The following is a 12,477-nucleotide window of genomic DNA, read 5'->3' as shown; positions in this document are numbered from 1 at the left end:
ATCTCAGAGCTAAATTTCGCAACGTCCCTTAGGAAAAATTATCTCAAAATGTTCAAATTAACTTAAAGTTACTTACAGTTAACTATATAAATTACTTGCAGTTAACTATAAGTAATTTTAAGTTAATTTGAAAATTCAAAGTAATTTTTCCTAAGGGGTCTTTCGCATATTCGCAAGATGAATCGCAATCCGCCCGTTGTTGTAAAACACAAATTCCTCTCCGCATTTTCTAATTTTCTCAATCACTGGTCCTTCCAAAAGTCACTGACTTTTGTGTGCAGCATGCGTCACTGTGTGTACTGCTTTCGAAACGCTTGCGTTCACAACGCGGCAGCGAAGCTGTGTCTTGCGAAGTTGCGATCAGCACTTGATACACAGCCTCGATACGCGGTATCAAATCGAAAATCCGAGGTGTGATATTCCGTGGAATGCAAACAACAATTTTGGAAAGCGTCAAGGGCGAGGTCTCGTAAAAACAAAGAAAAAGCACAGATCACAACTCGATAATATTTATTTCCTACGCTTGGTACAATTATACGTCACGTATACAAAGTACAGAGAGCGAGGTACGCAACACGAGAGAACGACAAGTCTCATGTTAATTCTTCTTCTTTCTCCTCCTTCGAGTATCACTCAAGTTCTCCAGGAGAAGACGATCAAAATTCCGCGAAAGAATATATCAAGCCCTTTCGATCCCATCGTTTCGTCATTGTTCGCGGACGACGATTTTTCCAGCGGTATGTAATTTCAAAATCTCCAAATTTCCTTCCTACCGAGCCACTTGTTCGTTACCCGACACACACACGCGGCCACATTAACTTAAGTAGTTGATCATCTCCCGTGTTGGATCTACAGCGGATAATCGTGTCTGTTATAAATTTAATTTGCAAAGCAATAATAATTTTCTGAAAATATGTACAAATAGATGTAGACATAGGTATAATATTTTCATAGCTAGTAGCTCTAAACATTTGTTACCGGTTTTAAATAAACATTGTTTACAATACTCCCCCCATGAGTGACAGCACACTTCGCGCGCGCTAATCGCCAGCCGCCGTGGGAACGGGAATTTCTACGATCGTTTCGCATTTAACGCGTCTACGCGTCTGTTCGCGCGCACCGCCGATTAAATATGCATGATGAATTTCTTCCTGGGGATGCACTCGGCCTGTCATACGTGAACGGAGGTGCGGCTCCGGTCTTAAGTCTCGTAGTCGGACTCGTCCGACTCGCTGCTGGTGGACACTTTGTCGTCCATGCATCTCGACTCCTCGGAAATATGCTCCCCCGCGGGGATCCTGAAAGGTGAAACGAGCGTGATTAATGAGATTAACACGTCGGACGACCGAACGAACAATCGAGTCCCGTCGATTGGCTCACGGATTAATCGTTCTGCACGCCACCGAGAGAATTACTCTGGCACACACGTGTGTTAAGCGTGATTATGATCTGCTTTCGCTCAAGCCCCAGCGATGTGTGTGTGTGTGTGTGTGTATGTGTGACGTAAGTATGTTAATCTGATAGACACGTAAGATTTTCGAATGTCGACGATGCGGTAGGAGTCGACGAAAAAAGCGCGGGGAGAGTCGGCAAAAAAGGAAGAAGTATGAAAAGAGCGAGCGGAAGCGTTAATGGCGCTCGTACACGTAAAAAACACAGAAAACGACTCTAGGCGAATCTTGCCTTTGCAACGCTATCGCTCGGCTATCTCTGCCGCTAAGGAAGCGCCGCGGTATGATGTACAGCGTGTTTATCCTGAATACATTTCGGGACCCTCTTTGAATTTCGCAAGACGCACATTCTCGGACAGCAGGCCTGCTCCGTCGATCTGCGTCGTACAATGAATCAGAGTCTGTGGAGATCATTCTACCTCGATCGGATCGACGAACTACATTGGCTCGTTCGGATCCTCTCGCCGGGATAATCGCCGCTCCTGGCGAGTGCCTGTTTTACGCTCGTGAGTCGCGGAAATCTTATTCTCGCGCGCGTTCCCTCCCTCTCGACAGCAATTTCGATAATACATATTTAAAGTAATCCCGCTTAAACAAATTTCGCATACTGTAAGGCTTACAATTAGTCTACGACAGATGATTTAAGCTTTAAGAAATTGACCAATTGCAGTCGAATATTCTCCTTAACTTTGATTGTGATTGGTCAGTTGCTTAATACTTAAGGTTTAAAGTGCTTGCTTAACGTGTTGGGAAGTACTCAATTCACCAAGGCTAGAAATTACACTGGTACTTTAAGTCTTAAGAAATTGATCAATCACAGATAAGAATAAGTTAAGTTAAGAAGAATAAGATAAGTTAAGAAGAATATTCGACTACCAATTGGTCAGTTTCTTAAAACTTAAATCATCTATTGTAGGCGAGACCTATTACGCATACTGACGAGACTTGACGAGATCTACTCTCGAGGTAAATGAACCACCGGCGGATTCTCACGTACTTCTCGACGGCCCAGTCGTCGCCGCCGTCCTTCATCATGGACAAAGCTTGACAGAAATCCCTGCCTATAGCTTTCAGGTGTTCCGTGGTGAGATGCAGGCCCGCCAGAGCTCCTTGATCGCAGCCGCAGAAGCTGCTCTCCATCGTGTAGCTTCTGTTCCAACGAAAGATCAACGATTGTTCAAGTTTTCCTTCTAATCACACACATACACACACACACCGTCGCGCAGTGCAGTACTGACGTCTTTATGCGCGAACGTGACATCGCGTTCTTTTCTCTCGACGTAAATGCGAATGTCGATATTTCACCGCGCTGATAATCTCGCCTGCTAATCATCCGCCGGCGAATCGAGAGAGACGCCGCGCCGCACCGCGACAAAAGAGAGAAAAGGAGGAGAGAAAATGGCGCGCTCGGCCATACGCGGTTCTACACGGGCGGCTACACGCGCAACCTCGCGACCTTGCCACATGGAATCTCACTGCGAGTCACAGATCGCTGCTCAGGATGCGACCGTCATTTACCTCGCAACGCCCAACTGCCTCCACACGGCGACTCGGGCGGTGGATTCCTTGTTCCTCTCGACCTTGAAGGAGCACAGTGGCAAAGCGAAAGCCGGCGAGGTCTTCTGCATGAGGTGCGGTAACATCTGGTGCGGAACAAACAGAGCGTGGATCACGAGATCCGCTGGCTTCGTGGCTTTCCGCAGCTTCTTACAATTCGAGAAGTTCGGAAGAAGTAGGTTCAAGCGCGAAAGAGCGGCCGCTGAGAGCGATAAACGCGATGACAACAAGGTGGTATAATGTAGGATGTAAATGGTGATACCGGCGACGAGACTTAAAAATATATCACCCGGTCGACTGCCTTTCGCTTTTCCTTACCAAATACTGCACCGGCTGGTCCGGTTTCGTCCTGTCCGCGGCGCTCCAGGAACCCGACCTTGAGCAACCGAACAGAAACACGTTCTTCCGTCGCGAGTGGCCGTGATAATCGACGAAAACGTGGGGCGGCCGCTGCAGCACCTTCGCGCAGTACTCCATCAGGCCCTTCGTGTGATAGATCACCGGATGGTACACCTGGTTGGGATTGCTCCAGCGCCGGTTCAGGTCCTCGTTCGTCAGGCCGTACCGATTGCTGCCGAGGGAACGAGAGAATTGCGTTGTAGAGATCGCCGGAGCATCGGATACGCGACGGTTGAGACTCGGAGTGCTCCACCCGGGATACCCTGAGGAATACGTGAAAGCCGCGAAGACGTCATCGCGAGACGCTGAAGATTCCCCTCGGCCCGTCGGCCGATACGTCGCGTCGTGGCCGTGAACGCATCGAATCGCTCGATACCGGAGGAACGATATTGGGAATTCCGAGACGGCACGTTTGAGTCGCAATGATATATATTTCCAGCTCGTTGCTACGCGCGTTCTATCCCGTCTCGATATTCCCGCCATAGCGGGGCGACTAAGGTAATGAGGTAATTTTAACGTCTTCAAGCGCTACGTGTATCGAGATATTTATGCGTCTCTCTCTCTCTCTCCCTCTCCCTCCCCCCCCTCTCTCTCTTTCTCTCTCTCTCTCCGAGGGAAAGCAATTTGCCGGCGTTATTTATTAACCGAAGCCCGAAGACACTTTGTCAGAGTCTCACGACATGATATACATCCGGCAATTTCTTAACATTCGTCGGAAAAGGGAGAAAAGTGAGGAAGGATGAGCGAAAGGAACCCTCTCCTCCTCGAGGAGGAACTTAGACGCGCGCGTGCGTGCGTGCGTGCGTGCGTGCGTGCGCGTTCGCACAACGGATGGATTATGCAACGGTGCGACCAACAGCGATTTGTCTCCACGTCGTATCGTTCGCGATCGGCGATCGTACTCGAGAGGGGGCGGCGAGGGCGGGCGAGGGAGGAGGCGAGAACTTCGCGAGGGAGAGATCGTTTTCATTTAAGGATTCAGCCGCGGTTAGAAGGACGTTTCCGGCGGCCGGAAGCCGCGGCCGGAGGAAGCGACGCCGTCGCGTCGCGCATAATTAATGGTGGAGGGGGAGAGAGGGGGAGGCACGGCAGGTGACGACCGCCGAGAGAGGAGATTCGAGTGTCGCTGGAATCACATGTATATACCTTCGTCGGCTTGATATCATTCGGGGATGTACCGTGCCGATACTAATATCTCGATCCGCGCGGAATGCCAAGCGGCTCGATGTCCTTTCCCGGACGTAGCCGAAAAGGATCGGCGGCCGGCGAGACACGGCGAATCAGGGTGGCGTTGCGCCGTCGAAGTCCTCGACTGTGCTTAAATCTTCCCCAGTGACGACATTTTTCCGATCTTGAGGGGATCCCGAAAAGAAGCATCATTCGTGTGTTCTGAGAGGAAGGAACTTGGCGATCCCTAACTGATCCTTCGATCTTTGGCCGATTTCTCTTTGTCTTCACGACCTCCGACTTTCCGACACGAGCCTTCCCGGCTTTAACCCTTTCACTGCTGAATTAACTTCCATTGAGAGAATTATTGAAATATTTGGTAGTTCTACGTTTTTTGGGTCGCTGATTACGAATCTAAAGTCAGATTTGCAAAATTCAAAATGATGGACTCAATATGGCGAGCATGATGTACAAAATTAATGAAAATTCCAATTATTATTGGTGGTGTATGGGTTTATCGGATCGTTGATTACGAATCTGAAATCAGATTTGCAAAATTCAAAATGGCGGATTCAATATGGCGACCATAATATACGAAATTGATAAAAATTTCGATTATTATTGATGATGTATGAGTTTTTCGAATCGCTGATTACGAATCTTTTGAGTAAAACAATATTGATAGTGTGGATAAGATGGAGATACAGAATGAAAAAACTAGGAAAATAGAGGAAAATAAAGGAAAACTAGGAAAATAAAAATGCAAAAGAAAAATCAAATTTCGGCAGTTTTTGTAGAAATATTTGTTTATAAAAAAAAATCAGACCTGCAAAAAAATACTGAAAATAATATATGTTTTCGTACATCATCAGAAAAATATTTGGTGAAAACTTCAGACTTCTACATTCAATACTCTCCGAGGAATTGATTTTTCCCTAAAAAAAAAGCATTTTTTCTCAACTTTGATTTGTTATAAATAATCACAAATGAATAATTGGGTATAAAAACCTATTCGAGTATGTTGAATAACTATTCAGTTATCTGGGAAACTCAAATTCCCGATTAGTTCTTCAAAATTATGTGATATACAATGCAAAGTTGAATCAAGAAAAGGTGGGAAGTACATATATTTCCCACTAACAGTGAAAGGGTTAAAGGTATTCATGGACTGTTCTTATATTTAAGATCCTAGGTGCCTAAATGTCGATTTCGCTTCAAGGTGCTAAGTAGCTGAGGAAACGGTTCTTACAGCGCCTCAGGATGAGTTGAAGCCGATCCTTAGTACGAAATCGAAGACGATGAATAGCGCCCATAACCGCTGCGAAAGCGCGTCGATGCTGATGATGCATTGATTTGTGTCCAACAAATCGATTTTTCGATCCGAGGGAGAACCGAGGGACAGTGTCGACGCTGGCACAACGATCGACGGTGAAGGCGCGCAGCGACGAGAGTGACAAGTGCCGTCTGTCGGCGCGTTACACCCGATGATGCGTACGAATGTACCGCCGATAGAGAGGACGTTCACCGACGCACCGTGTTTGTGGAAGCCGGCGAAAGAGGACAGTCATCCGGGATAATAGATCTCATCATGCGCGCATCGTGCAATGCTGAAAAGACGCGCCTCAGAACGCGCACCGAAACGGAATCTCGCGCGGGGAGAAGCGCGCGACACGTCGGAGGTTGATGCTGTTGAGGACATTCAACATCTGACGGCGAGCATTAGATTCGAGAGCGGCAGCAGCCTTGAGAAATCCGAAGGCTCGCTCGAGGGCTCGAGAACGCGAGCGCGGCCAGTCCTTTTCCGAATTTCAATTTCTTGCGGGTCTTGCCGCGGGTCCCCTCTTCCTCGCGGAAAGTGTTTGTTGAAAGTGAGGGGAGAAAACCCTAGCCTACCTCCAGGCATCAACGTAATAATATAAATCTGACGTGATTGTTTGCTTTGCTGGATTGATTCTGAGACGGACGACGAGAGACTTTGCACACATGAGATCACCCTCGCGTGTCCGGGACGTCTTCCAGAATCATTTGCAAATTTATGAAGGCAACGTAAATTCTCGATGTAGCGAGGCAAGCGAGATAACGGTGAATCCAGATATTTGTTGACGATGATCGAATCGCCACGCGTGAACGTCGTTGCTTTATTTACCATTCGATGTAATGGCCAGCATCGGACTCCCTATGTGCCGCGACCGCCAATGTCAATGACTTCAAGGTAGGAGCCTTGACTGCGAGCTTCTCTCTCTCGTCTCCGGAGAAATCCTGTACAAATTACACCGCGGACCGGGGCCGGACCAGTCCCGTTCCAAAAGTACCGCATATCATTTTCTCGCGTGTGATCATCGACATCGTATCCTTGCCCCGCCGAATTCGATCGGAGAGACTCGTCCGATGTATCGTCGCGGCCGAGACTATTTCTCATTATCTCTCAAACACGCACATACACACATCATAAACGCAAGTTCACCGGCGCGCGAAAATGTAAATCTCGAAATTCCTGAGCGTGAAGAACGACGATATAGTCCCCAGTCCCGCCGATCTCGTCTCTCTGCCCACTTAAGTCCACTCGTTACGACCACCGCCAACGAGGCATAAATCTAGCCGTGGAAAAATAACGCACAGCGAGGATAAAACGCTTCTTCAAGGAGAGAGAAAGAGCGGCGAAAAAAAAAAGGAGGAGGAGGAGAAAAGAAGCCCCAAGATATCGGATCGCGCAAATTCTCAGAATGACCAGCAGGAAAGTCGAGGAAGGAGCAGAGTGTGGCGGACGAAAGCGAGCGCGAAGAGGAGAGTTTCTCGCGCGCGCGCGAGGTGCGTTCTTGCGATCGTAAAGTGAAATCCCGCGGATTTCGCCCCGAGAGAACTCCGCTTCTTCTTCTTCTTCTTCTTCTTCTTCTTCTTCTTCTTCTCCTTCTTCTTCTTCCCTCGTCGAGCCCTCTTCCACGTATCGCGTATTTCTTCCCCGTGAACTTTACTGCCATCATGTCCGCTCGCATCTATCTCCGTCCCGTCTTCCTCTCCAGCTCGGCGGCATTTTCCTCCGGGGTTATCCGGAGGTTCGATCGTGCAACCACCACCACCACCACCACCACCGCCGCCATCAGCAGCAGCGGACGTTTTTCACGTCTCTGAATGCTCATGCTCACGAGCGATCTTGTCGCGAGCAGTTGCGCTTTTGTAACGCGTCACCGTCGGCGCCGTCGTTCACGGAGGAATGCGATGACAACACGCTAGTTTCACGCACAACATCATGACCTCACGAATGCCCCCATCGCGCCGCTAATTTTCGCCCGTCGTGCGTATCCGGGCTCGAGCTTGAAGACTAGCGCGAAAAGAGCCGAGCAGCTGCGCGACCGTCGTGAACTTCACGTCGGGCTTGACCACCTGCGTACTCGCCGGAGAGTTTCCATACAACTGACCGCATCAGTGGGAAATCCTGAAGGATCATTACTCTCGTAAAAATCACTCAGCGAAGAATTACACGACAGGTCGCTGGTGAAATCGATACCTGGAAATGGCCGCAGGATTTCAAACAACGATCTCCCCTCGAGATCGTCCTTGGCCGATCGTTTCTCTATCTTGGCTAACGATCTGCACAACTTTTTCCTATGAACGAGAAGAGCTTCTCACGCGAACTCGTTCAGCGATCATGTGACTATCTCTCAAGAGTAGAAATGTGGAGAAGTAAAACCTGCACGATGCGAGCTCGATGACACTTCGATGACTGTGTGACCCTTCGAAGACCCTGACGAAATAAGCTTCGAGTTCTCCGACAAAAGTTACCCGATCGCCGACCTTCTGATGACCGTGACGTCTCAGGGAGAGGGTCGCCGCGCGTATTAAGGGTGGGATCCGAGGAGAAGAGGACGACGAACGAGTTTCCTCGTCGGCGCGCGCTCGCTCACTCCGCCGCTAAAAATACCGTACTCGTACTCGGCGGTCATTAGGAGGATTCGACATCGTCATTTCGCGTGTTTCGTGCGTTCGGAGGCCGGCTCGCAGGCACGCGGAGCATCTAATCACGGGTCGTGACGCAAAGAACATCCTCGTTCCCTGGCGGCAGCGCGCGAACGTGCAGCGCCGCGAGGGTCGCGGGTGCGCGCAATCGTGGCCGTTGCGCCAATGGAAGGAACCGAATGACGTTCCCTCGCGATCGTCGTGCGGTAAGGACTAACTGCACATTAGAATATTCGTGACCGGTCCCGATTTGCATTCCTCCTCCGACCCAAGGTCTCTCACCGCTCGGCCTCACCGAGCCGACCCTTTTTCTACTTCGCCGCGGCAAAGGGCGAGCAGCGGATCCATTCGCTTCTTCTATGCCCTCCCCCGCCCCCCCCGCCCCGCCTCGCCCACCGCCTCATCTTCCTCGTCCTTCTCTCTCGCTCTCTCATCTACGGGATCGTTTCTTCGAAGACGACGCTCCTCGCTCGTCTCCGCCTGAGAGAGGCCTCGCGCTGTGTTTCCTCCGGAGGCAGGAGGCACAAAACGGGGAATGCGGTTTCCACGCGGCTTTTTGCCCGCGAACGCACCGCGCGATTCATAGCGCCGGGGCCGATGTCTTCGCGAGGCTTAACGCGGCCTGATAAGAAAATTGCGCGCGAGTGTTGCGAGTGCACGTGAACGCACACAGGCACACACACACACACACACACACACGCACATGCACACGCACATGCACACACTGAATGCGCGTATTCGGGCGGTCCGGCAGTCCGAGATACCTTGAGATTTTCAGCGGGCCGTGGCCGACACGCGGGACCTTCCGATAAATTATTCCAGAAGCGGACCCGGCCGGATAGCGCGGTCGTTTTAATGAAGATTTATGGACCAAATGATTCGATGATATCGAACGACGTCTTTTATTCTGCCTTATCCGCGCTCGGCCCGTTCCTCTCGAGAAGAAGAGAGGGAGAGAGGGAGAGAGAGAGAGAGAGAGAGAGAGAGAGAGAGAGAGAGGAGCGCGATATTACGCGAGAAATGTACAAGGCCGGGAGGAGCACTTGTCCGCGGCGCAGGATGCGCTCGCAGGATCGTTCTACGCGGATTCTCTTCGCTATTGATGAATTTTCATGGAGGGCGGTCGAGAGTGCCTGCAGCTTATGACGCCGGCCGCAATTTCCGGCCGCCACTGTTATCGCGCCTTTACTCGATCGTTGATAAAAGTGCTATTAGTTAAGCGTCGGGAGGTTACGGAGCGGAGGGAGGGGGGAGAAGAAGGAGAAGAGTCGTTTGTAAAATTGCACCGCGATCGTCTCACCGGCTGCTCTCGCGTAGCGAGCCACGGGCAATACGCTCGCGTGATTATGAAGACACTAATTCTAACGACACCTTCTCAAATCGCGAAACGGGGCGTCTCCGATCGGAGGCCGCGATATATCTCGTCTATCCTATCGGCCGGCGAGACAGAAAAATCCGCCATCTCGCATCGCGCGGCGGACGCGCGGCGATAGATCACGCGTATCGCGCGAATCGACCTCGCCGAGCGATCTCAGGAGGGAACTTTGTTGCATGCGCATATCTCGCCCTCCCCCCCCTCCCCCGATTTGCATACGCAAAGGCGATCGCGCGTGTAAGATATTTTTACTTCCGTGGGATCGGAGTGCGTGAATGCCTCCTCCTCCTTCTCCTCCTCCTCCTCCTCCCCTTACTCCCTCCTGCCTCACCTCCTCCTCCTCCTCCTCCTCTTCTTCGCGCTACGTATGGCGCAGCGTTTTTCTTGAAAACGCCACCACGGCTTTGCCCTCTGCGTGTAACGAGCTGCCCGATCGCGTTAAAAGGAGATAGAGCACGAGGACCAACGAGGAGGAGGGCCCGAGAGCAGGACGAGGAGGACGAGGAGGACGCGAGAGGCCTCTTCACCTCGACCCTGTAATCGCGAGCGAGTTCACGGTTTCAGGTTCTAGGTCATCCTCTTAAACCCGAGGCACGTAACCGCAGCAAGGGCGTGAGTAGAGCGCGAGTGGTAGCGCGGGATGACGCTCCTTCTAATGACGCGCGATCATCGCTGCTCGTTATTATCGGTTATTCGGACGTGTTTCGTCCGCTAATTGCGCCCTGTCAGCGAAGTTTTCCTCTCTTTCCCCCCGCCCCTCTCTCTCTCTCTCTCTCTCTCTCTCTCTCTCTCGTTCGCTGGCGAAAGAAGCAGTCGGGATAACGCCGATAACGTCTGGCGACGTATTACGTATTCCGCGTGCGATTCCGCGATTCTCGGACAGTGCGCGCGCGCGCGCGCGATCGCTATAATTTCATTATATCCCGCGAGAAACGAACTGTCTAAATATATATCCGCGCGCATAACAAGGTGAGGTGGTACGCGTAATCGATGAGCCGCCGTCCTTCTCCTCCGTCCTTCTCCTCCGGAGACGATCGGTAGTGCAATGTTCTCAACCCGCGTCTTCCTTCGCGCGACGCGGGACTTTTGCGGCGCGAGTGATTGATTATCCGGACGGCGTTAGTTATGCAAGGAAAAACGAGAGCCAAAATGACGGGCTGCTGCTAAGATCCCTCGCTCACTGACAGAGAGAGAGAGAGAGAGAGAGAGAGAGAGAGAGTTGTACACGCGCGCGTTTGCGTTTTAGAATAGAAACTCGGAGCATCGTGCTTGCTGGACTCTGTTGGACTTCACTCGAAGCTCCGTCTCGTCTCGAGAGTCCACCGTCTTCCTCTGCGAGGTGTCGGAGCGAATACAAGCAGATCGACCAACATCCTCCCGCGCGTAGAAATTATTCCATTTCACAGAAATGTGATGCTCGACGGGTGACTCGGAGCCGCTGAATGCGGTGAAGATCGGACAAGATCGTATTCTCGCGCGAGGATAACGTTGACGAGAGGTCCTCGCGATGATCACGGTTTTACCTGTCGGTGCGAATGCGCACGTTGACGGAGGACATCAGTGAGAATCACTGTTTTAAGACTTCCCAAAGGAAAAGGCAAGTCCATAAGTTGCCGTGGTACTAACTGAATTATGACTCCGAAAGGGTGAACCATAAAAAGGTGTGCAAGGTCGTTCGGCCCTTTGGCACTACGAAAAGTCGCTCGACCACTCCTGCGCACTTATAATTGGATTCTTTCGGGATAGAACCGAAATCTATAAATAGTTGCTCCTCTCGGTGCCCTATACGGCACCGTCGAGACGACCCGTCGTGTTTCCAGTCCCCCGTCTTCCTCGTCTTCGACGTCGCTTCGCCATTCTTGCGTGTGCGTTACGACCGCGACGCTGCGAAATATCCCGTCGTCGTTCGCGGCGAGATTCACGCGAGTGAACGCTCTCGCGTCTTCGAGAATGAACCGAAAGAGACGCCTCCCGGAGAATCGCCGATCGCCGATTGAAAAATCGCGACGAGAGAACGTCGCCGATCTCGGCGCAGGTCGCTCGCGGTGAGCTTCTCGTTGGATTCGCCCGGAAAGTACATTTCACACGCGTCCTCGTGCATTCTTATTGCACAAAGACACGCCGTTTTGCTCGCGCTCGATGAACAAACCGAAGCGATCCCGCATGAGGATCACTGTCCTAGAGGTATCAAAATGGAAGAGCGGACGCCGTCGAAGCCTTCGGGGCGGTACGGCTACCCCGATCGTCTCGGTCCGAGGCTGTTCGCGAGCTAAAACCGAGAGTTCCGTATACACAGAAGAAGGAGAGGAAGAGAGAGCCGCGCACCACGAAGGGAGACGAAGGGGCATCGATGAAGGGGGCGGGAGATGAGGAGAGGGCAGGAGACGGCAAGAGAAGAGGACGAAGAGAGACGCGGGAGCAGGAGGGGGGGGGAGGGGAAGGGAAGGGCAGGGAAGAGAAGAAGAGGGCCTTACATAGCGATTGCTGGCAGGGCCTGAAATAGACCTCGGCAAGAATCCCCCTGTGGCATCCTCCTCGCCTCTGCTCCACCTCCTTCCTCCTCTCTTCTTCCTC

The 12,477-nt window shown here is 51.4% G+C and overlaps 1 protein-coding gene across 6 annotated transcripts in view; it reads right to left on the bottom strand.

Annotated features, from left to right (window-relative positions):
* Window positions 1–745: 745 nt before the first annotated feature.
* Window positions 746–12,477, bottom strand: part of LOC105190158 (cytosolic carboxypeptidase 1) — a 42,703-nt gene continuing 30,971 nt past the window's right edge. For 5 of the 6 annotated variants that reach the window (XM_025297682.1, XM_025297689.1, XM_025297700.1 and 2 more), the window contains 5 exons: window positions 3,327–3,579; window positions 2,970–3,094; window positions 2,449–2,601; window positions 1,684–1,828; window positions 746–1,298 (listed from right to left, as the gene is read on the bottom strand). In XM_025297682.1, coding sequence (XP_025153467.1) covers window positions 1,717–1,828; window positions 2,449–2,601; window positions 2,970–3,094; window positions 3,327–3,579 — 643 coding nt within the window. In that variant the 3' untranslated portion in view covers window positions 746–1,298; window positions 1,684–1,716. The remainder of the gene's footprint in view (window positions 1,299–1,683; window positions 1,829–2,448; window positions 2,602–2,969; window positions 3,095–3,326; window positions 3,580–12,477) is intronic. The other variant, XM_025297676.1, reaches the window with a different exon arrangement.

The sequence above is a fragment of the Harpegnathos saltator genome, unplaced genomic scaffold, assembly GCF_003227715.2.
Source record: "Harpegnathos saltator strain DR-91 unplaced genomic scaffold, Hsal_v8.6 scaffold10, whole genome shotgun sequence".
Taxonomy (NCBI): Eukaryota; Metazoa; Arthropoda; class Insecta; order Hymenoptera; family Formicidae; genus Harpegnathos; species Harpegnathos saltator.
This window is presented reverse-complemented; position numbering and strand designations above follow the sequence as displayed.